Source organism: Neophocaena asiaeorientalis, unplaced genomic scaffold, assembly GCF_003031525.2.
Source record: "Neophocaena asiaeorientalis asiaeorientalis breed wild unplaced genomic scaffold, Neophocaena_asiaeorientalis_V1.1 scaffold282, whole genome shotgun sequence".
NCBI lineage: Eukaryota > Metazoa > Chordata > Mammalia > Artiodactyla > Phocoenidae > Neophocaena > Neophocaena asiaeorientalis.
In genome coordinates this window covers 673,618-696,828 of record NW_020172595.1, presented here as the reverse complement: position 1 = coordinate 696,828, position 23,211 = coordinate 673,618, and the positions used below count along the sequence as shown (strand labels likewise).

Below are 23,211 nucleotides of genomic sequence, written 5' to 3'. Positions count from 1 at the left end.
CTTATATATGCACAAACCGCGGCACACCAAAGTTTATAGCAGAGCGCCCCTCAAGTGTGGGCTGCACGAAGTGACTTCCTTCTAAAGGCTACAGTATGGAAAGTAGGGAAGTAAAAATAGAAGTTCACAAGGAGACACCTGGGAAATGTACCTTAGCCGGGTGATGAGGTGAACTTATTAGTGACATTCCAGTGAACAGTATATACCCTTTATATGTGGAAAATGTCACTTCATCTCTGTGGTATTCTTCCCCAAAACCCAACTCAGATAAAGAGACATTCTACAATATCCCCGAGGAATACTCAAGAACATCAAGGTCATCAAACACAAGGGACCTCTGAGGGACTGTCACAACCACAGGAGCCTGAAGGAGACATGATTGGGACTTAATATAATGTGTCTTTGATAGGATCCTGGATCAGGAAAAAGAAAAACTAATGAAATCCAAATAAATTTGGGTGTTTTTAGTAATATTGTATCAATATTGCTTCATTAGCTGTGACAAATGTATTATGGTGGTGTAAGATGTTAACATGGAGAAACTGAGCGTGGGATTTACAGGAACTCTCTACTAACTCTGCTACTTTTTTGTAAATCTCGAACTATAGTAAAATTTAAAATATATATATATTTTCAGATATCCACCAGAAACAAACAGGGAGTGGAAGAAACAATTATTGACTTTGAGTTTTCCAGGGTGTTTTCATGAATAAGCTGGAGAGAGGAGTTGTGGAGAGAAAAGATGGAAACCTCAGACACAGCAGGGCTCCAGGGCCCTCCTCCCCTCCAATCTCTGCCTCACCCCCAGGAGCTGCTCAGAAGGCATCTTCATCCCCCCATTGCTGTCCAGCCTCCAGGGCAGCCATCTCTTTCTCACAGACCACAGTCCATCCTCTCCCGCGCTGTGCTGAATAGGAGAGAGCAGAGTGGTGGTGCCCCCGTGTGGCCACAGTGCTGATGACAGAAGACCAGAGCTCCCCTTTGACCTCCTTACCAGGGACCTGCCCAGGGTCTCCTTGGGCTCCCAGCAGCAGGCCAGGGCTGTGCACACAAGTTGGCATCCCATCCAGTGTCAAGTTTGAAGTTTGAATTGTTACCCAAAATACACGCTGACATGAACGTTTTTCTCCCCATTAAATGACTAAAGATTTTGGCCCCAGGGAGGATCAGTTCTCAAGGCCATAACAGCTGATTCCCCAGTCCAGGGTGGACCCCACAAACATACTGGGTGTCCTCAGCCTCCTGGCGTGGGACCTGGAACCCCAAGTCCCTGTCACTTCTTCTGGCTGCTGACAGGGGTATAGGCTCTTCCTCCAAGGAATCAACTCTGGAACCTCCATCCCTAAGATGGGGTGGAAAAGGGGGCAGAGGAGGAGGGAATCCCCAAGGTAACAGCCTATGAAGAAGTGAGAAGTGATTGGGCGGCTCACTCAGTGGACACGTAGGCGGGGAGGGTGGGGTCTGTGTGGGGACAGGCTCAGGGGCTTCTGGCCTGGGCACTGGTAGAGGCTCTGTTTTTCACCTGGATGATAAGTACACAGGTGTCAGCTCTATATTTTGCTGGTAAACTATGCTTATGTTTTAGGTGTTTTCCTGTCCTTACAGGTATGGTATAACTCAAATACACCTGGAAGAAAGAGAAAAGGAGAGAGGGGACGTGGTTAAAGGAATTCCTCTCTTCCAGAGAAATAACCTCACCCCCAGTCCTTACTCCACCTCACACACACATGGTGCTGGCGGGCAGCAGGGAGACTCAAGGAAGGGAGAGTCCATCCCAGCTCACAGCCCGGGGCTACCTGGACATCGTCTCCCTGTGAGCTAAGACAGCGGGGACCACTGTGCCAAAAAGACTGGCTAAAGACCTTTGGGAAAAGACCTGCCTAGCTGGTGACCATGGAGGTGGAGAGCAGAGGACAGGTGAGCAAAGGACAGGACATGGACTGGAGCCTGGAGACCACAGTGGGACAAGGAGATCAGCCATGAGTCTGGGCCCGGGGGTCCCCCTAACATTTCCCTGAGACACGAAAACGACCTCCGCCATCCCCAGACCTACAGGACCCAGGCGTCCCAACACCGTACCCAAGGACACCAAGCATGGCCCCTCCTGTCCAGGCATGAAATCCACCACCGTTTGAAGCCTCAAGGGTCCTCTCTGCTCCTCCTCAGTCCCGAGAGCCCAGGAAACCCCAGTGTCCTGTCTCTTCTTCCCCTCCGTGGACCTAATAATAGACAGGGACCTGCTGTCTGGATCCCTCCAGCCACTTCCCAACCTGAACTTAAAGGCCCTGTGGTCCTGGACTCAGATCTAATTTCTGGCGCTGATGTTGACCCAGGACTTCGGGGTCAGGGGTCAGGGGAGGCTCCCCAGGGCCCCACAGGCTGCAGCTGAGCCAGGCTTCCAGCTGAACAGAATCGGCAGATTCTGGACATAAAACTGCGACCTGGAGGAGACACATCAGCCACACGGAGGAGTGAAAAGCTGCCTTTGTCTCTCCCCCCTTCCATCCACAACCAGTAAACATCCACGACACACCACAGGTGACTCTGCCCAACACACCAGGACTCTGGAGAATCCCACCCAGTGTGCATGGAAAGGTGGGTGGACTGGGACACAGAGACAAGGCAGAACCGAGGGAAGAGCAGAGGTGGAGATAAGAGATATGAACCTAGACATGGCAAGGTTACAGCTTATACAGGTAATTGGCCTGAAAAAGGAGCCAATACAGAGACAAGAGGAAACAAGAGGTGGGGAGTCTTAGTTGCATTCAAGCCCCTGGTTCTAGCTGTACTTGAGGTTCACTTGCTCCCCTGCTTTTCTTTAGTTTGTTCAGTAAGACAATGACTTCCCCTTTGACAAGCCTGAGTCAGATTTCTACCACTTTCAGCAGAAACGTAACTGATGAATACATCAAGGTTTCACTTTTCTAGAAAGAACATAGTGTTTTTATTTGCCCAAATAGTAGAGCCCACCTCAAGGAAAAGCCCTATTCATTGAGAACATTTTGTTTGTACAGCTTTGTGTCTAATCATGTTTCCTTCACACTCAGAAATCTGAAAGGGATTCTGGAGGGTGTGTGAAATCTCAGAGCAACACTCAGGATTCTATATTCTGCAGGTAGAGAAGCTGTGATGCTTTCTGTTGTCTGAGACATTTAGAAGTGAAATGGCGTGCGTTCACAGAAATAGCATGCATTCACTTCTAAATGTTCACTTCACATTTAGAAGTGAAATAGCGTGTGTTCACAGTGAAATAGCGTGCCTTCTGTTGTCTGAGACATTCAGAAAGTGAAATAACGTGCGTTCATAGAATTGTATTTAGAGCACAGTAGGTTATGTCTCTGTACTAGTACATAAGCCAGTAATAGAGCAAGTCACCCCCGGTTTGTGCCTGGTGTAGACAAGACGGTAAATGGGTTTACCCTCCTCATGAGGCCGAGTGTCTTCCTTCTTCGGCAGCAGTGGCATTTGTGTAGATGTGATCTTTGCAAACCAACACAGGAATAGCTGTTCCTCCTGGAAAAAGAAAAAAGCCCTTTCCTTGCTCTGCTCACAGAACCAAACTTCCTGTGCTGGATTCTCACTGGGCTCCAGTGTTTAGGAGGCTGGGGACCAAACTGGCCAGAATCCACTTGGGCCTGATGTCCCCTCTTGAAATGTCCTCTTGCTAAATGGACAGCACAGGGCTTCCTCAGTGGATCTGAAGGATCTGTGATGCCTTCTGTTGCCTGAGACATTTAGAAGTGAAATAGTGTGCGTTCACAGAAATTTTTACAAATAGAATCCAGGACTGAAAGAGTAGCTATTGGTACATTTAAAATTGTGTTTAGCATACAGCAGTGGTAACTTTCTAAATCTCGGGGTTGCGGGTCCTGCCCCCGGAAGGGCACCGCTCCTTCCCCAAGCCCGCCCCAGCTCGCCCCGGACTGCTTTGCTTACATTGCCAGAAGGTTCTCCGTAGGGACTGCCCTTACGGCTTGGAGAGTGTTGGGGGGGAAGAGAGGGGAAGGAGCGGGGCTCCAGACAGGGGTCATCACCAGAATTATCTTGGTGAGAATCAAAAGAGCCCGTGGATCTAAGGCTCTGCAGCAGGGAATGGTGCATGTTATTTGCCGCTGCTCAGCCTAAAGGAGAAATCTGAGTTGCCCCAGGGTGGGATTCGGCATCCTGTCTCTCACTTACTGGAGTGAAAGAAATATGAGGGTGAGGGAGACCCAGTCCTTAAGTTTCAGAAAGTATGGAGAGAAGAAAGGATGAGAGGGGGCGGAATTAGGTGTCACTGTGAGCTGAGTCATCGGGAAAGAAGGAAAGACCACAAGAGACCTTGGGCAGGACAGACTTCAGGACCAGAGAGATAGGGAGAAAGAGATGGAGCCCTGGCTAGTCCTTTTTTTTTTTTCCCTTTCTGCAGTACGCGGGCCTCTCACTGTTGCGGCGTCTCCCGTTGCGGAGCACAGGCTCCAGACGCGCAGGCTCAGCGGCCATGACTCAGCGGCCATGGCTCACGGATCTTCCCGGACCGAGGCACGCGTCCCCTGCATCGGCAGGCGGACTCTCAACCACTGCGCCACCAGGGAAGCCCTCTGTCTAGTACTTTTAAAACTCTGGGGCCTCACACTTACTCAGTAAGAGCATCAGTGTTTGCTTTTATTCCCCACTGTTGCTGCTAGTTCCGGCTTACAAAGCTACCCAAAGCCCTGGCTCCTTCACGCATCCCCTGCCTCGGCCTGCCCTCTAGTGGAAGTCTGCGGAGTGACAGGAGCGCGGGTTTCCCCACTTCCCGTCTTAAAAACGTTAGTGATCTTACCCACCTCGCAGAATTGTAGCGAGGATAATTAATGGTTATAGTTTGGGCAGCAACAGAAATGGCAATAGTTGTAGCAGCGGTGCTAAGTGATTTACATGACTCGTCTCGTTGAATCCATACAAGTTGGGGAGCGATATTATTATCTCCGTTTTATAAAAACTTCGAGAGCTGCTCTAACCTGCCCCAGGTCAGCAGCAACGACTGCCAGAATGAATGTGTTCTTACAGTAAGCTGCCTAGTACTCTCTGTCTTTCCTCAGTGCTGGTTCCTTCCTCTTGTCTTCCCTTGGAAAGCATTACAGAGGGGTTTACCTCATATAAAATAAAGCAAGAGAATTCATCATTTATATTGTTGATAATGCCTACCTTGGATGGTTGTTTGGAATTAGAGAAAATTGTAATAATAGTAACAGCAGCAAAAGTTTATTGAGTTCTTATTGTGGCAGATACTATGGTCAGCATTTAACATGCAATTATTTGCTTGAGTCATCTCAGCAATTCTATCCCATGGGATCTCTGACTATCCCCCTTTTTACAGATTAGGAAACAGATTTGGAGAGTTTAGTGCCTGGCCCATTAGTTACAGTAGTTACAACCATAATTATTCAATGTCATGAGAAAGACACAGGGCAGAGGAGTTCAGTGAGGGGTCAGGAAAGACTTCTTGAACAAGGAGTCGTTTGCAGAGGGGTTGGTTTGTTTGTTGGTTTGGTTTCTTTGTTTTCATTGTAAACCTAGTATTGTATGTATATGCTCCTTGAAAAAGTTCAAACAGTGCCTATGGTTACAAAGTAAAAATCTGAGAAGCTTCCACCACCAGGGAGTAACTGCTGAATAACACCCTGAAGGAACTTTCTCCATGAATATACCGTCTAAAAAAGAGATCCAGCTGTACGTCTCTATTATTTTCTTTTTTCTGGGTATCATTATTTTTTTTCTTTCCTGATTTTCACTGAGGAGGGGGGTGGGTGACAGGAGCAAGGGTGCGGGGCAGCCAAGGGCTTGAGGGCTGGCCGCTGGGCCAGGTGCTGGGCAGGGACCAGGTACTTGCTTGCTTACGTGCATTCACTGGTTCTAAAGCCCCTCTCTGAGTTCCTCCAGTAGTGTCTGCCCTGGCCTAGAGCAGGGCCCAGGGATCAGGGTGAGGAACAGAGGAAGCCAGAATCCAGAGGGCCAGCTGGCCACATGGTAATGACCTTCAGTGCAAGTTCCAGGCTCTGCAAGCTGATACTTGAGCAGGGGAGTGGCCTGACTACAGCTGACTTTTTAAAAAATTGTATTAAAATACACATAACATAAAATTCACCATCTTGGCCATTTTTAAGTGTACAGTTCAGTAATATTAAAAACATTCACTAAGCCCGTGCGCCACAACTACTGAGCCTGTGCTCTAGAGCCCACGTGCCACAACTACTGAAGCCCTCGTGTCTACAGCCCGTGCTCTGCAACAGGAGAGGCCACTGCAGTGAGAAGCCCGCACACCGCAACGAGGAGTAGCCCCCGCTCGCCACAACTAGAGAAAGCCTGCGGGCAGCGACAAAGACCCAACGCAGCCAGAGATAAATAAATAAAATTAATTAATTTAAAAAAAACAAAAACCATTCACATTGTTGTGCAGCCATCACCATAACCCTTTACATCTTGTAAATCTGAAAGTCTATACCTTTTAAACAATACCTCCCTGTTCTCCCCTCTCCCCAGCTCGAGCTGACCTTAGGATGGGCTGCAGGAGACAAGGCCTGTGGGTAAGAGGCCAATTAGGAGATGGCTGTAACCACCAAGGCCAGAGGCCGTGAGGCTCCCCATGTGAGAAAGAAGGGCACAAACAGGAAACAAATTTAATAATTAAATAAAAGCACCTCCCTGTGCACGAAACACTCACTGTGCCAGGCCGCCTGAAGGCTTCTGAGGAGTCATTTCCTCTCCGGGTGACTTGCCCAGCTGGAGTCAGCAGCCACAAATCTGAAGCTCTTTTTTGCACCCATTTCTCACATTATTGAAGCTCCTCCATCATCAAAATCTCCCCCTTCGCTCATCAACACTCACTCCCCTTCAATCCCTTCTCCACTCTGAAAAATCACTTTGAAAGGTAAATATGTTTCTCCCCTGCTTCAACCTCTGAATTCTCATGGTTCTTCAGATATGGATAAAACCCCCAAACCCCAAATCTCTAAGAGGGCTTACAAGGCCCTGCAGGATCTGCTCCAGCGCCTCCCCTCCTCAAACAGCTGTTCCTTCTTCTTCTTTCTTTTTTTTTTTTTGGCCGCTCTGCATGTGGGATCTTAGTTCCCCAACCAGGAAACGAACCCACGCCCCCTGCACTGGAAGCGTAGAGTCCCAACCACTGGACCACCAGGGAAGTCCTACACAGCTGCTCCTTCTGCCTGGAAGGTGCCTGCCCTGCCACCATCCTCCAAGCCCCTTCACACACACACACACACACACACACACGACTGCCCTGCTCTGTAACACATCACTGTTTTAAATTCAGTATTCTTCATGTAAACATGTGATGTGTTTTTCACGCCTGTTAACCTGTAAGGTCCAGGAGGAAGGGACCATGTGAGTCGTGTTCCCTACTGTAGCCCCAGTGCCTTGACATAGTAAGTGTGCAATGTTGACAGCTAAATGAGTGAACAGTGTAACCTGCTCTCAAGAAAGTTATCTTAGAGTCCATTGCACTGAGTTGCAGATGACTGGTAACAACTTGGGTGATCCTGGAGAGAAGACTGGAGAGGTGGCAGGTAAAGGAGGTGTATGTTAAAGGGTTTGCATAGTTGCTAGGGCTGCCGTACACAGCATCACAAACTGGGTGTCTTAAACAACAGAAACCTGTTGTCTCGCTGTTCTGGAGCTAGAAATCTGAACCCAAGGTGTCAGCAGAGTTGGTTCCTTCTGAAGGCCCTGAGAATCTATCTATTGCTTGCCTCTCTCCTTGTTTCCAGTAGTCTCAGGCATTCCTTGGCTTGTAGGTGACATTATCCTTATGTCTTTACATTGTCTTCCCTCTGTGTGTGTCTGTGTCCGAATTTCCTCCTCTTTATATGGACACCAGTCCTATTGGATTAAGCCCCACCCTAATGATCTCATGTTAACGTGATTACTTCTGTAAAGACCTTATTTCCAAATAAGATGACATTCATAGGTACCCAGAGTCAGGACTTCAACATAGAGGGACACAATTCCACCCGTAACAGGGTTGAATATGGTCTCACCCTGAATGACTATAGCGCAAACAGACCTAGCCAGGTGCAGAAATCACTGAGCACTTAATCCTGTCCCAATCTAATGACTTCAGAATCTCTACAGTGAACTGACTCTGTGCCTCTGCTTTGTTCTCACACGCAACCTGGTCCAGGGTGTGTTCCTCTCCTTCAGCCTCTTGGTGACATTAAAAGTCTTCTTAATTGGGCTTCCCTGGTGGCGCAGTGGTTGGGAGTCCACCTGCCGATGCAGGGGACACGGGTTCGTGCCCCGGTCCGGGAGGATCACGCATCCCGCATGCTGCTGAGCCCATGAGCCATGGCCGCTGAGCCTGCGCGTCCGGAGCCTGTGCTCTGCGACGGGAGAGGCCACAACAGTGAGAGGCCCGCATACCGCAAAAAAAAAAAAAAAAAAAAAAAAAAGGAGAGCTAATGTAGCCAACCCAATTCCTCATCTCCTAGAATAAATATCTAGAATGCCCTACTAATTATAATAAGATACAAATAAGAATTAAGATATAATAATGCTAATAGATCAAGTCAGCATATCATATTGAGAGAAAAACGTATCATAATGAGTGGAAAAATCCACTGATCAAGAGGGAATTTTTAAGTATGTTATATTAGGGAGAAAAAACAGGTTGCAGAATTCTAAAATCTATGCACTTAAAAAGAGTTTTATTCTCCAGTGAGATACAGTCTCACAGCCACTAGGCAGGCTCTAATAAAAAGAGAGATAATAGCAACTGTTGACAAGAATATGCAAAAATTGGAATCTTCATAAACAGCTGGTGGGAATGTGAAATGGTGAAGCAGCTTTGGAGAACCACGGTTCGGCAGTTCCTCAAAAGGCTTAACATGGGGTTACCATGTGACCCAGAAAGTCACTCCTAGGTATATACCCCAGAGGAATGAAAATGTATGTCTACACAAATACTTGCACACAAATGTTTATAGCACCACCATACATAATAGCCAAAAAGTGAAAACTGCTCAGAATATCCATCAACTGATGAATGGATAAATACAATGTGTTGTACCTATACCATGAAATAATAGAGAATTCAACACTAAAAAGGAATGAAGTGCTGATATCTGCTACAACATGGATGAACCTTGAAAACATTGTGCTAAGTGAAAGAAGCCAGTCACAGAAGACTACATATTGTATTTTCTATTGATATGAAATGTCCAGAATAGGTAAATTCATAGAGACAGAAAGTAGAGTGGTGGTTGCCTAGGGCTAGGGGAAGGGGAATGGGGAGTGACTGCTAATGGGCACGGAGTTTCTCTGGGGAACAATGAAAACGTTCTAAAATTGATTGTGGTGATGGTTGCACAACTCTGAGTATACTGAAAACTGAAGTATAGACTTTAAATGGGCAAACTGTATGGTGTGTAAATTAATAGCTCAAGAAAGTTTTTTTTAAGTTTTATTGACTCAACTAGTCTTCTTTAATTAGAAGAAGGAAGAGGAGAAAGAGAAAAAGGAGGAGGAGGAAAGGAGAAAGAGGAAGAGGGGAGAGGAGGAGAAGGAAAGAGCCACAGCTCATGCTGGTGATCAGCAGCCCAGATCTGAATCATAAGCTGTGCGACCACGTCTCATGTCCAGACAAGACTAAAGTGGTCACAACGCCATTCCTAAGTTTATTGAAACCTCAGGATGGGACAAAAAGAGAAAATACTGACATCCTAGAAAGGCAACCCAACCCAAGAATAGAAGAGGAAAGAGAAGGAGAATAAAGAAATAAGTTTAAAAAATAAAAATGCATTATGGCAACGGGGAAAAAAATAAGGGTTTTTTAAAAAATAAAAAGAATTTAAGGAATTAAAAAAAAAGAAATAAGCTTAAATCCATGGAACTAGCCTTTCATAACTGATTTTTAGTGGAAGTGAAGTGATTGGTTTTGTAAATGTTATAATATCTTTTGTGTTTGTTTGCTGCTTAGGGGGTTTAAGACATTTAAGAGAATCTTACACATCAGACTTGAGATCTGAATTAAATGCTTAAATTGGTTTAAGTGTGAAACAATATCAATGTTTGAATAAAATTTGGTTTATTAAATCTGTAAGTTTTGGGGTAGTAGTTACGTAAGTAGTACGCAGAGGAAGGTTGTTTAATGCTTAAATGTTAATTGTTTAACAAACTCGTAAGGGTGATAAACTTTACATTACACAGAAATGCCTTAAAGTCCTTTAGACAATGGCGGCGTGTTCCAGGAGGGGAGGCTGGGGTCAGATAATTAAGGACCCACTAACATAGTAGCTTGGTTTTATCTTTCTAGGTTCATCATCTTCGCCCCTGTTCATCACTAACAGAGTTAGTTCTTCTGAATTCAGCATCTTACAATGTCACAGTGAACAGAGAGCCCCAAAGAAGTGGGGTACAGGAGAGGTGGGTTTTGACGGGGGTGAGGCAAGGGGGAAAGCCCAGTGCATGGGATGAATGGTCAGACCAGCCAGAGGGGAATCCTGATGGATTGTCCTGGGTAGCCAGGGAGCAGTTAAGCACAGAAAAAAGGTACGTAGAGAGGAGACAGGAACATTGAGAAAGATGCCAAAGAAAACGGCTTCCGCTCAATCAGTCATAACTGCCTTCCTGAGGCCAAGAAAGATTAAATGGTCTCAAAACTAGTTCACAACTTGTTTCTACCACCTTTCCACAGTGGAGCTTGCCTAACTGGAGACCCTATTAGACCACAAATTATTTCACATCAACCTAGCCCACTGCTTTATTTATTTATTTTTTAAATAAATTTATTTCTTTTTGGCTGCGTTGGGTCTTCCTTGCTGCGCGTGGGCTTTCTCTAGTTGCAGTGTGCGGGGGCTACTCTTCTTTGTGGTGGGCGGGCTTCTCATTGCGGTGGCTTCTCTTGTTGCGGAGTATGGGGTCTAGGCGCGTGAGCTTCAGTAGTTGTGGGGTACGGGCTCAGCAGTTGTGGCTCATGGGCTCTAGAGCGCAGGCTCAGTAGTTGTGGTGCACGGGCTTAGTTGCTCCACGACATGTGGGATCTTCCCGCACCAGGGATCGAACCCATGTCCCCTGCACTGGCAGGCGGATTCTCAAGCACTGCGCCACCAGGGAAGCCCCTAGCCCACTGCTTTAAACCAAACAGCAGGTATAGCACCAACTTTACTACCACCTCGGGATAAACCATATCCACCGCACTGATCTCTGTGGGGACAATAACAACCCCGAACAGTCGTTGCTACTGAGAATGTGAAAATGGTCCTTCCTACCCTGGCCACGACCATGCCTCTAAGACCTGAAACACCTATTCTCCTCCCACTATCCCTCCCCTGGACTGTACAGGCCTCCTTGACCGGGATATTCTGTGAGTGGACAGAACTAGAAACCCTGGCCTGTGACCAATCTTCCCGAGGGCAGGTGTGCTCACTCTCACGTGTGACAATCTGGGCTCATAAAAGTGTCTTCCTGATGTGTTTACCAGTTTCCTGACAGCAAAGGGAGAAAGCAGACCTAGAAAGAGGTAGAGGGAGTCCCCTGGTGGTCCCGTGGTTAGGATTCGATGCTTTCATTGCCGAAGGCGCGGGTTCTATCCCTGGTTGAGGAACTAAGGTCCCGTGAGCTGCCAAACAATGAAAAAAAAGAAAAGAAAGAAAGAAAGAGGTATAAAAAGGCAATAGGGGACATCCTTCCAGTGGAATGAGAGGAACACAAGAGGCAGGCATTTGGTCTGGAGAGACAAAAGCACAGTCTGGCTGCTGGTCTTCAGATGACATGAAAATTGCTGAAAATGGACATGTCAGAGGAAAGACTCCAGGTGGTGATTAAACTGTAGGGGCTGGAGAATCTTGCTTTCACCTGCTCTGTGCAGTTTGCCCAACTTTGCTTGTGGTTTCCAAATGGTACCGTACCCAAGCTCCACCTCTTACTGGCTGTGTGACCTTCAGCAAGTTACCTAACCTTGCTGAGCCTCAGTCTCTTCACCTGTAAAATAGAAATAATCAGAGTAAGTACATCCTAGAATTGTTGTGAGAGTTGAGATAACCCTGTAACACATTTTGTTCATGGTAAATATGTGATAAAGGACGCCATTATTACAATCACCCGAGAGTGTGTGTGTAAGTGAAAAACGTCTGAGAGAACACAAGTTTGTTTGAGGAATGAAATAGTTCAAGGAGGAGCCAACTCTCCCTTCTTGATCTTGGAATAATTCTCTTGAGTGTAATTCCCGGGGGGAAGCATCACACCACACTCAACAGTCAACCGTGAAGTCAACTACGGCCACTTCACCGACCAGCCCACTGTGGGCTGAGAACTCTCCTTCTCTGTGATGCCACCAGGACTGCCTCGCTGAGACAACATTTTGCATTATAATCAGGCCCTTACACCTGCTCCATTTTTCAGTCTTTAATGCACTTTATCATTATCTTTTTTTTAATATTTATTTATTTATTATCATTTATTTTTTTTTATTTGGTTGTGGCCCAGTCTTAGTTGTGGCATGCATGTGGGATCTAGTTTCCTGACCAGGGAACGAACCTGGGCCCCCTGCATTGGGACCGCAGGGTCTTAACCACTGCACCACCAGGGAAGTCCTATCATTATCTTAATTAAGTTTCATAACAATCCTGCGAGGTAGACTGGACATCTGCTTTCATCCCATTTTACAGATGAGAAAACTAAGGTCTGCAGAGGCAAATGACCAGCCCAAATTGTCACAGCAGAGAGAGCTGTGTGGGCACATGGAAGGGGAACCTTGTCTTCCAACTTCCAGCCAAGTGCTCTCTCTACTGTAGAACCTTCAAGAAATGACTCCTGCTACTCCAGCAGCTACTTCCACCAATTAACCACTAATAAAAATGTAAAAATCTGTATATGAGCAGCAGCTCCCACTGCAGACCTTAGGACATTTATTATATCACAGATTACTGACCAATCTCACTTTTTTTTTTTTAATAGCAACAACTAACACTAAAGCAAAGACCAGTCCGACAAAGCTGACCACGGCTACCCGGGACCATCCATCAGCAGCGAGTAGTGGATGAACTGCACTCCCTCGGCTCAGTGTTACCTCTGTCAGCCTTGGCTCACCTCCCTCTCTGGGCCTCAGTATCTCCACCTGTATAATGGGCCCAGCAGTGCCTACACAATGGGATTGTTGTGGCAATTAGCTGGAAGAGTGTTGTGAAAGCAACTCGTCCAGAGTCTGGCACATGGCAAGGACTCAATAAAAATTAGATGGCTTTTGTTAATTGCATAATATACTCGAACACTCCCTGGACAGATAGAAAAATTTGGTTTGAGTCACTGACTCTGTCACGGGTTAGCTATGTCACCTTGTGTAAGTTGCTTAATCTCTCTGAGCTTCAGTTTCTTTATCTTACAACCTCTTCCTCACAGTTGTTAATGAAGGTGAAAGAATGGAATGTACAGAGCATTCCCAAGCTAGGAAGAGTTTTGTGGGGTTTCTAGGGAGATGTCAGTGAGGCTCTGGGAAGGGCATGGTAGCAGTACAGATGGGAGTCTGTGTGCAGCCCTGCGGCTCAGGAATAAAGTGGAAGAAGAGAGAAAACAAGGGAGTCAGTCAGAGAGAGTACGAATGCGTTGACTCAGTGTTTGCTGAGCGCTGACCTTGGTCCAGACGCTGTCCGTGGTGCTGGGAGTTCCGCAGTGAACAAGCCAAGTCCCTTTCCCGTGGTGCTTGCGGGGAACAGAGGAGGGGAGTGCCGACACAGAATTTAAAAGTGCAAATAGGAGTGAGAGGGAGGCAGCCAGAAAGAGGGACAGACAGAAATGAGACCAAGCCTGAGAATGAGCTTGGCTTGTGGAAGAGACAGGTGCTGAAAACAGAACCGCCTGCCCCAGGACAGGGAGAAAGTGAGAGTCCAGGGTGGGAAAGAATTGGGGAAGGAGGTTGGGGTGATAGAGGGTGGTGTGACTGGTGATGGGAAGACATGGGTGGACACCAGAAGTGTGCCCCCTGGAAACCCCATCACCCCCACCAGCTTCTGTTAACTTCCTTCTGCACTTTCTTAGAATGACCCTTCCTCACCCCACTCCAACTCCTGTTCAAGGATACTGAGCTCCTGGGAAAACCAAAGGGAGGGTAGCGTGACCAAAAGAAGAGACTGTGTCATCACTTGAGAATAAAAGCATCAAGTGCAACCATAGGCAGGACTGTTGGCTCCAAGTTTCTTTCTTCCTGTCCCTTCTCCCTTTCCTTTCTTCCTCTATTGAGGTCTGCTATTTGTTCAGCAAATGCCCAAAGTCTGTGGTTCTCTGGGGCACAGTGTACCAACTGATGCGTGTAAGGGACATCAATGCCTCTTCCACTTCCAAGAACCATAACTTTCTGGGAAGAAAAGGTAAGCATAGACAAAAATGACTCTCTCTGACCCTCTGTGTCTCTGAATCAAAGACTATTCATTCCCCACTTGGCCCTGGTACCAACCCCCTGGACTTCATCCTTGCCTCCTGCCACAGGTGCCACCTCAGTTAGTCCTGCTGCCCCTCCTCCCCTTTTCAGATTCCAGGACAATTCTAGAACCAGCTCTCCCACTTGGCCCAGATGAGAACACAAGTCCCCACCCTCAAACACTTGGGCTTTGATCTTTTGCAAAGGATGGGGATAGCAAGAGAGTGTCAGGAGGACCCTAGAGGGACATGAGGATGACTAGAAAATGGGGATGGACAAAACTCCAGTTTGCACCCAGAAACAAAGACACTGAGAAGAAGCGGATTCAGTAAGTGCTGTATTTTATTGGAGATCGGCATATGGGGAGCAGGGAGGCAGTGAAAGTGGAGAGGACATTAGAAAACAGCTGATAGGATCTTGATTTAGCTCATACTGCAAGGGGAGGGAGCAGGACCCCCGTCTCTGACTTCTAACTTAGGGCTGCCCCCGCTCTGTCATTCTCCTAACTCCATTATGACCCAGGGTTTTGAGGATTGGGAAAGCCGGCTGGGATGCTCTAGTAAGAGCCAGGAGCACGGAGAAGTCTGGGAGGAAATTGATTATTGCCTGGGTGTAGAGGAGTATTCTTCCAGCTAGTACCTGGATACCAATTAATAGTCCTCCGTCTGATACCTGGATACCCCCAGGTAGTACTTGGGTATTGATTACTGTTACCCCGGTTTCCCACAGGGTGAAAGGGATTTGGTCTCCATCCAGTGCCAGGACCTCCACCTCCCCAGGGTATACTGGGATTCAGGGACCCCCAGGGGCAATGAGACAGAAATGGCCATCGAATCCCATTGATGAGAGACCAGGGACGGGGTCGGGCAAGGATTTTTCTCTGGGCGCCCAGCACATTAGAGCGGAGTGGCCATCTAGACTCAGAGTCCTGGTGGAGGAGTGAAGCCTCGGGTGAGGGGTCCCCGGGGTATGCAAAGGGCTCTGCAGGAAAAGGCTCACTGCCCGGAGGGAGGGCAGCCTCACTAGAAAAGTAGGACGGTTCTTCAGGCAGCTCTTCTCCCACATAGTCCTCGACCACAGCAGGCATCATCGGCCAAGGGTCCTCCGAGGACCAGGAGTCCACGGAGGGCAGCTCCCCAGACGGGGGCCACATCTGTACCCCAGCACCTCCTTCGGGTTGAGAGCCATGTGATGGAGAAGCATTGGACTTCAGAGGAGCCCTTGCTGAAGCATTAGGCTCAGGGTCTGGTTTGGGCTGAGGATGTTCCAAGTTGGAGGCGCTGGTCAAGGAAGGTTGTCCAAGCAGAGGCAGGTTGATCCCCAAGTCTTGGGGAAATTTCTCCTCCACCACACCGATGCTCCGGGCAAAGAGGCCTGAGGGAAGGGGAAGAGGAGGCAGCCAGTGGACCAGATATTTAGTTTCAGTGCCCTCCCTTCCCTGACTCCCTGATTCCCTTTGCTTCAAGTCCCTCCACTTTGCCTGTGCCAACTCTTTCCTCCCTCAGGGACCCAACTGTACACACTCCCACCTTTACCTCTTCCCTCAGTCCCAGTTCCCCGAGGACCACCAGTCCGCTCCTGCCCAAAGATTGGCACAGCCTCCATACCTGGGAGATGAAGACAGACCAGGAGCAGGCCCAAAGGAGCCCGGCTCCCTGCGACATGGCCCTGCATCTTGCTCTGCATGTCCCTCAGCCTCAAGACAGCCAGCCCTTTATCCTGTTAGTGGGTGGGGGACACCAGAAACAGGCTGAGCCAGTGCTTGCGGAAACAATATATCTCTACGTTCCAACCTCGTTCCTAATTCATTCTGTGACAACAGATGCCACTTGAATGACTCAGGGAAGCTGGGTGTTCCCACCCTGCTCCTCTCCTCAAGCTCCTCACCCCTTCCTAACCCAGGTGTCCTGGCTCACAGCTCATCACTGGTTGCCAGCCGTACCCTTCCTGACCGCTGACACCAGGCACATGAGGACCTTCACCCTTGGGGTCCCAATCTCGTCACTGATTTCTCAACAATAGAAACACCTGATTCTGTTTCTCTTTGGGATCCATATCATTCTCTTCCAGCACCCCTTTCTCGTGCATCCCCATAGCTACATCATCTTGACCTCAACCTGCAGGAGGTTCTGGGGTGCAGAAGTGCCCCCTTCTGAGGGGCTGCTCCTAGATGAGACCCTGTGTCTAGGGAAATAGACCTGGTTCCCATCCTTAAGAGATGATGGTGTATTGGTTTGCTATGGCTGCTATAGCAAGTAACCACAAACTTAATGGCTTACAACAACACAAATTTACTGTCTTACAATTTTGAAGAGCAGAAGTCTGACATGGGTCTCACTGAGTTAAAATTGAGGTGTTGGTAGAGCCTTTCTGGAGGCCCTAGGGAAGAATCCATTTCCCTGCATCTTCCAGCTTCTAGAGGCCACCTGAGTTCCTTGGCTTATGGCCCCCTTCCTCCATGTTCAAAGCCAGAAACAGCAGGATCTTCTCACATTGCATCAGTCTGACCTCCTCTTCTTCCCTCTCCCATATTTAAAGACCCTTATGATTACCTCAGACTCACCCAAATAATCCCAGATAATCTTTCTACTTTAAGGTCATCTGACTAACAACCGTAATTCCACCTGCAAACAGTTTCCCTTTGTTATGTAGCCTCACATATTCAGTTTCCAGGCATCAGGACGTGGACATCTCTGGTTATGGGGAGGGCACAAGTCTGCCTACCTTAGATGGTCAAATGTATCCACAGAATATACAAGAGATACAGAGAGAGAGAGAGAGAGAGCAGATGTTTCCAACTAAGTAGAAGGAGGGCATTGACATGTCAAATAGCCATGAGCTGATCATTGTTAAGGCTGAATGATGAGAGCATAGGGATTCATTAAGTATTTTGTCTACTCTTAAATATGTTTGAATTTTTCCTATAAAAAGTGTTTAAACGCCTTTGTTTCTCTATTGCTTCCAAGACGCACCCAGACTAGGCTTCTCTTGTTGCATGAAGTTTAAATATTAGCTGTTAGATTTTACTATTCCATCTTCCTCCCCAGCCCCTGCTAGCTGGCTACTGGAAGGGTAAAGAGTTCCTCTCCAGATCTGACCAGTGGACAACATATACTCCAATAAAAATTTTTTTAAAAAGAGTGCAGATCTGGCCAGTGGGTACAAGACAGCAGCCTTTTGGGGTGACATCCAACAGCTTTGCAAAACATTTTGACCTGGATCACACCAGAAACTAGAGGAATACTCGTGTCAGAGGCTGCGTCCCTCCCACAATTGTGGTCCACAGAGCCTCTGAGGGCCTTGATTCCTGTCATTGGCTGCAGTCCACGGGGCACATGGTAACCAAGGGTGACCCCACAGTGATGACAGAAACGGGACTGTTCCGGAGGCCTCCTCTGTCTTCAGTCAACCCTGCAGGTTGGCTCAGCTGCCCCAGGTCATTTCTGATCAACAAAACATATTTCTGCTGATTCGAGAATTCAACAACAGTCCTAAATTTGGGGCCAGCTGACATCATCTCAATAGGAGGGAATGAGCTAGATCCTAAGGTAGGGGTGAATTCCTTTGCAGCCAAGCAGAGGCTCTGAGAGGTGGCCTGTGCTTTGGGGTGAGGCTCTTCCTGTAAGGGTGAGCACAGCCCACCCTCCCCTCCTTGGGGCATGAGAGCTTCCTTGGCCTCAGTGTCTTCCCTGCTGTCTCCAGAACATAGTCGCGTGGCCCTCGGCACCCTGTCTACTTTTTCAATCTTCTCCCATGGAGGCCACCTCCCCTTCCCCACTGTAGTGTTCAGCCCTCTCACCTCTCCCAGCTCTCACTCTAGAACCACAGCAGAGGCAGCAGGAGTGTGAAGGTGGAGAGGACACTGCTGGGGAGGACACTGTTCTGTCATGGGCTGGGGCGTTTCAATGTAGGCCAGTGGGTCACCTTGCTCGGCTGCACACCCGTCATGCCCCTGTCCTCTCTGTCTTTCACTTCCTCCACCCGCAGCTCCCAGAACCACGCCCCGCTTAGCTCCTACTCAGTCCCCAGGAATGTGGTCCGGGCTGCTGTTGTCCAGCCTTCCCAAGGCTCCTCGTGTCCCAGAAACCCAGGAAATCGATGCTCGGGACTCCCAGAGAGGATGGCATCTTGAAGGTGAGGCCAACTAATGGATAAGGAGAAGGAGCCAGGTGGGGAGGGGGAGGAAATCATTAAGGCTCTATGTAAGGAGTGGGGAGGACTGCAGAGTGAATGGGCAGTGGGACAAGAATGGATTTCCTGGGGCAACGAGAGAGAAGAGATGTGAGAGGAAGGATCTGGGAGACCAACTAACCCCTGCTTTCAGTTTAACAAATATTTATGATTTTCCTCCTTTGTGGGAGGAGCTGTAAGATGTAAGAAATACCAGGCCAATTTATGAATGAAAGTGGGGGACACAGGACTTTTAGAGGCATAGGAGAGCATCACTCAGGTCCCAAGATGAGACCCAGGGCTCCAAGAAGGCAAAAAGTCTAATCCAGCTCACACAGTTTATTGAGACATCTGTCCAGGACCCCCAGAGAGTAGGGAGCCTGCTCCAGTCTCTGCAGATACCCTAGTATCTCCTACACACAGGGAAGCCTCTGAACGTTGAGGGAAGTGACAGCCAGGAAGGGGGACTGAGATTGAGACCTTGAGAGACAAAGAGGAAGGTTGGGAACTCAAAAAGGGTGTGCTGAGCTCTATAATGGAGCGTGGGAGTGGAACTGGGAGTGTGAGAACCCAACAAGATATCATGCTGGTTGACCAGATGGTGAAATGAGACCAGTGAAAAATGGTCACTGTTTGGATTGTGCTTTATTTGGCAAAGTGGGGGCAGGGGGGTGGGGAGGGGATGGCTTGTCCAGGCATCAGAGTTACTGTAGGACATTTCAGGGGGTTCCCAGTCAAGAATCTGAATGAGTAGGGTTAGCCGATGGACTACACTGTCTCAAAGAAATGGCAGAGGAAATGCTAGGGAGAGGGTATCTGGCAGGGAGGGCACTGCAGCACATGGGAATCTAAACAGTAGGAGAGAATGAGGAAAGGGATTTGGAGCCTACAATTTGGGGACGTAAAGAAAGAAGAGCTGATAAGGGAGAGTCTGCCACATTGGGACAATGGGGGAAGTAGAGCAGCTGTCTTGGGAGGGTGGAAGAAAACTGAGCTACCCCCATGGCTGGGCTCCTGAACTTCTCCCACCTGGGAGATGGTGCGTGCATGTGTGTGTGTGTGTGTGTGTGTGTGTGTGTGTGTGTGTGTATGCCTGCACATGTGTGTAGGCAAAATCTGCTTTATGGACTGTTAGGTAACTCTCCCTGGGGTAGGAAAACTTCAGGGTCAGCTAGCTGGGGCCCCAGGGGTTTCACTTGGGTTAGGATGTCCCGGATGGAGTGGCAGGGGATCGTTCCAGAGCTGCCAAAGCCACAGGGCTTGGCACCAGCTGAGGGGTCATGTTGGGAGGAGCCAGCTCGACCCCTACTCAATGTTGAGGAGGAGACAGAAATGCAAGAGTGACCAGAAGAGCTGGACTTGCTGCCACAGGGTCGAAGGATGATTTTGCCATGGGATTGGGAGCTGGAGCTGCCACTGAAGGAGCCAGTGCCTGGTGAGGAGCTGGGCCTCTGGGAAACACCACCACAGGGATGGAAAGATGAACCAGAACTGCTGGAAAGGCTAGAACTGCTGTGGACTCCAGAGCTAGAGAAGGAGCAGGGCTCCTTAGAGCCCTTGGAGCCAACGCCATAGGGCAGGACGCCACCAGAGCCCACCGGCTGGAACACAATGGCCGAGGAAGCTCCCGACTGGTAGATGTTGGAACTAGAAGAGCTGTGGCTGGGGATGATGGGGTTGCTGGAGAAGTATTTGCCCTCAGAGATGGGGGCCCCAGCTGCAAAGGAGGGAACCCCTGGAGAGACTTTGATGGGGTGCTCTTTGATGAAGTGGCCCACCGGGTAGATTTTGCCCCTGATGTAGGTCATGCCTGGGACCAGATAACTGTCAGAGGAGCCACCCACCACCTCATAGCTGCCATATTTGCCTACAGAGGTGATGGGGGGGCAGGGCTTGCCTGGAAGGCCACCATTGCTACAGGGGACGCTTTGACCCACTCTGGGGCCACCAGAGCCATGCTGCTCCACCACCACCACTACAGGCATTTTACCCCCAGACACAGAATGGGAGCTGGAGATGTAGGAGCCAGAGTGCGAGATGATGGGTCCCCCACTGCAGGGAGAGTCAGGGATGTTGGAACTACAGGGGCTCAGCTTGGCGTTGACCTCCTGGCCACTGCTGCTGGACATCGAGGAGGTCTGGGAAACAGAAGAGCTCGAGCCTCCTCCAGACTGGGAGCTGAGGCTTCCTGACTGGGAGGAACTAGCTGCACCCTGTAGACTAGAGCTAGGTCCAGAGGAGTAGCTTATCTGGGAATACCCCGTTCCTGGCTTAAATAACGAAAATCCTGAAGAACGACCCTGGGTAGCAATGGATCCGCTGGAGCTACCACTGGAGCCATTGGAGCCGCCACTAGAGTCATTGGAGCCGCCACTGGAGCCACCACGGGAGCCACTGGAACTTGAAAGGAAACTGCTGGAACTGCTGGAGCCACTTTGGCTACTGAAGCTGCTGGAGCTCCCCTTCCCCAGGAGACAGGGGTCACTGGGGGAGGTGATACTCATGTGGTCCCTGCAGGGGTCTGAGAAGGTCCCAATGCTCTTGGCCAAGGTCCCTGGGGAGGAAAGTAGTGGTTAGCAAGGGCCAGAGAGGCTGGACTTTCTTTCTCCCCTCCCAGACCCACCTCAGTCATCTGCTACTCTGATCTCTCCTGAGAGGAGCCCAGGGAGAGTTTGGGGTGGAAAAGGCAGGGAGACCCCAAAGAGATGGAGAGCGGGGGAGACTGAGACTCTGAGAGGTGGGGAAGACCGTGGGACCAGATGGAAGGAGGAGATGAAAGAACCACAGAGGACTAAGAAGGAAGGGAAAATAGCCAAACAGACGCTGAGAAAAAGAGAAAGTGGGGGAGGGGCAGGGGGACGGCAGTAGAGGACAGGACACTTGAGGATTATGATTGGGTCGCCAGCTTCCCCTGGAGAGGCCAGGCTTGGGTACAGAATGGAAATTCTGCTTCCCGCCTCAGCACCGCCCATGCCAGGAAAGCTGGGTGGGGGCCAGGACATGGGGGCATGCACTGTTGCTTCAGAACCCGCTTGTACCAGCAGGACAGGACCCTGCACCCTGAGCCCAGCTCAGGGACACAAGGATGCAGCCCTCCTCCGAGGCCCCTGACCTTTATCAGTTGTCTCCCTGCTGGCCAGCACTGCGTGCCTCCCTGCCCCCAGGCCCACATCTGACCGCTTCTGCCTCTACTTCTTTCCTTAACTAACCCTTTGCTCCTCACCCAGGCTCCCCTCCCCCCACCCTTCCTCTACTCCCCACCTTAACCACCTCCGGTCCCAAGTGGTGTGGACAGAGCCACGTACTTCAGGTCATACATTTGGAGAGGCCAGATCTGCCCTACCTTCCTCACAGCGTTACGGTGAGCACTAGATGTGACCACGCATGCAGAAGGTGCTTTACAAAAGCAGAAAGCATCAGACATGATTTATTACTGCCATTCCTCCTTTGAACCCCCCACCAAAAACCAGGTCTCCACACTCTGTGAGTTCCCCATTCTCTCCTCAGAAAGAAATTCAATGCATCCACATCCACGCCAAACCCCAGCTCTGCCCGTAGCCCCGCCCCCTTCACTCTGCTGCACTAATCAGCCAGCCCCCCCACCCCCACCCCGCGCTCCTCTGCTCCTCCGATGCCACACAGCCACGGGGCTATGGGCAAGGTCACCGTGATCAACAGCACAGGCCCTGGAGTCACCCAGCCTGGGGTTTGGATCCCGGCTTAACTGCTTTCTAATTTGTGAGCTTGAGCCAGTTTCCTAAGCTCTTCAAGCCTCAGTGTCTTCCTGTGCAGAGTGAGGGCACTTCTCTCACACCATCCTTCTAACGATCAAACGAGCTAATGCTTTAAAGTGCTAGTGGAGTGTCTCGCACATAAAAAGGGCCCTATGAATGGTGACAATTGTTATGACTATTAAATATCGACTCCATCTTCTAGCACTCTAATAAAAACAGCAGCAGCCAACATGAGAACTCTCGGAATTCGGCAGCACCGCAGCACACATTACTTAGTGGCGCATAGAGAAACTAGAGCTAGGTGTTAACTTTAGCCTCATTTTTAGAGTCTCAGAAGCGGAGCCTCAGTAAATTTAAGCAGTTTGCCTGAGGTGTCAAGGCAGTGAGGAGCGGCCCCCAGACTCAAGCATCAGATTCCAGAGCCCCTGCCCTCCCGCCCTCGCTGGGTCCTCTCCTGGACTCTCCCCACGCAGGGCTCCCCCCAGCCTTCTCTGACCTGGCATCTGCATTCCTGCCCCCCTCCTCTCCCCACTCTCTCTGCGCCCAGGGCCCCCAGCCTCTTACCTTGCAGGAGGAGACCGGCCAGCAGCAATGCCAACATCCCCCGCCCTCCCACAAGCCCTATCCGGGATGTTCGCACAGAGCCCATCTTGGACTGTGTGGCCTCCTGAGTGACAGCAGCTCGTGGACACCCGGGGCCTTTATGTCAGGGCTGGACATTTCCCGGGCAGGAGTCACTGTGGGGAGGGGAGGAGAGGTGGAGGTGGAGGTGCCGGGGGCGGGGGGGCAGGCTGGTGTGGCCGGGAGGAGCTGAAGTAATGTTTGGGTATTGCCTACTCAGCAGCAGGGGTGGCTGCAGTGTGGGGCACCGTGGCCCTGGGAACACCTGGCTGGCCTGCCCCGGCTCCTCGTTGCCTA

At 49.6% G+C, this 23,211-nt stretch overlaps 2 protein-coding genes across 2 annotated transcripts; both read right to left on the bottom strand.

Annotated features, from left to right (window-relative positions):
* Positions 1-14,945: 14,945 nt before the first annotated feature.
* On the bottom strand, positions 14,946-16,075 carry CUNH6orf15 (chromosome unknown C6orf15 homolog). Its single transcript, XM_024738695.1, has 2 exons — positions 15,997-16,075; positions 14,946-15,763 (listed from the first exon to the last, which is right to left on the bottom strand). The coding sequence occupies exons 1-2, from the start codon at positions 16,073-16,075 to the stop codon at positions 14,946-14,948; spliced, it is 897 nt and encodes a 298-aa protein (XP_024594463.1).
* Positions 16,076-19,680: 3,605 nt separating this feature from the next.
* CDSN (corneodesmosin) lies at positions 19,681-22,942 on the bottom strand. Its single transcript, XM_024738686.1, has 2 exons — positions 22,858-22,942; positions 19,681-21,113 (listed from the first exon to the last, which is right to left on the bottom strand). The coding sequence occupies exons 1-2, from the start codon at positions 22,940-22,942 to the stop codon at positions 19,681-19,683; spliced, it is 1,518 nt and encodes a 505-aa protein (XP_024594454.1).
* Between the last annotated feature and the right edge of the window lie 269 nt (positions 22,943-23,211).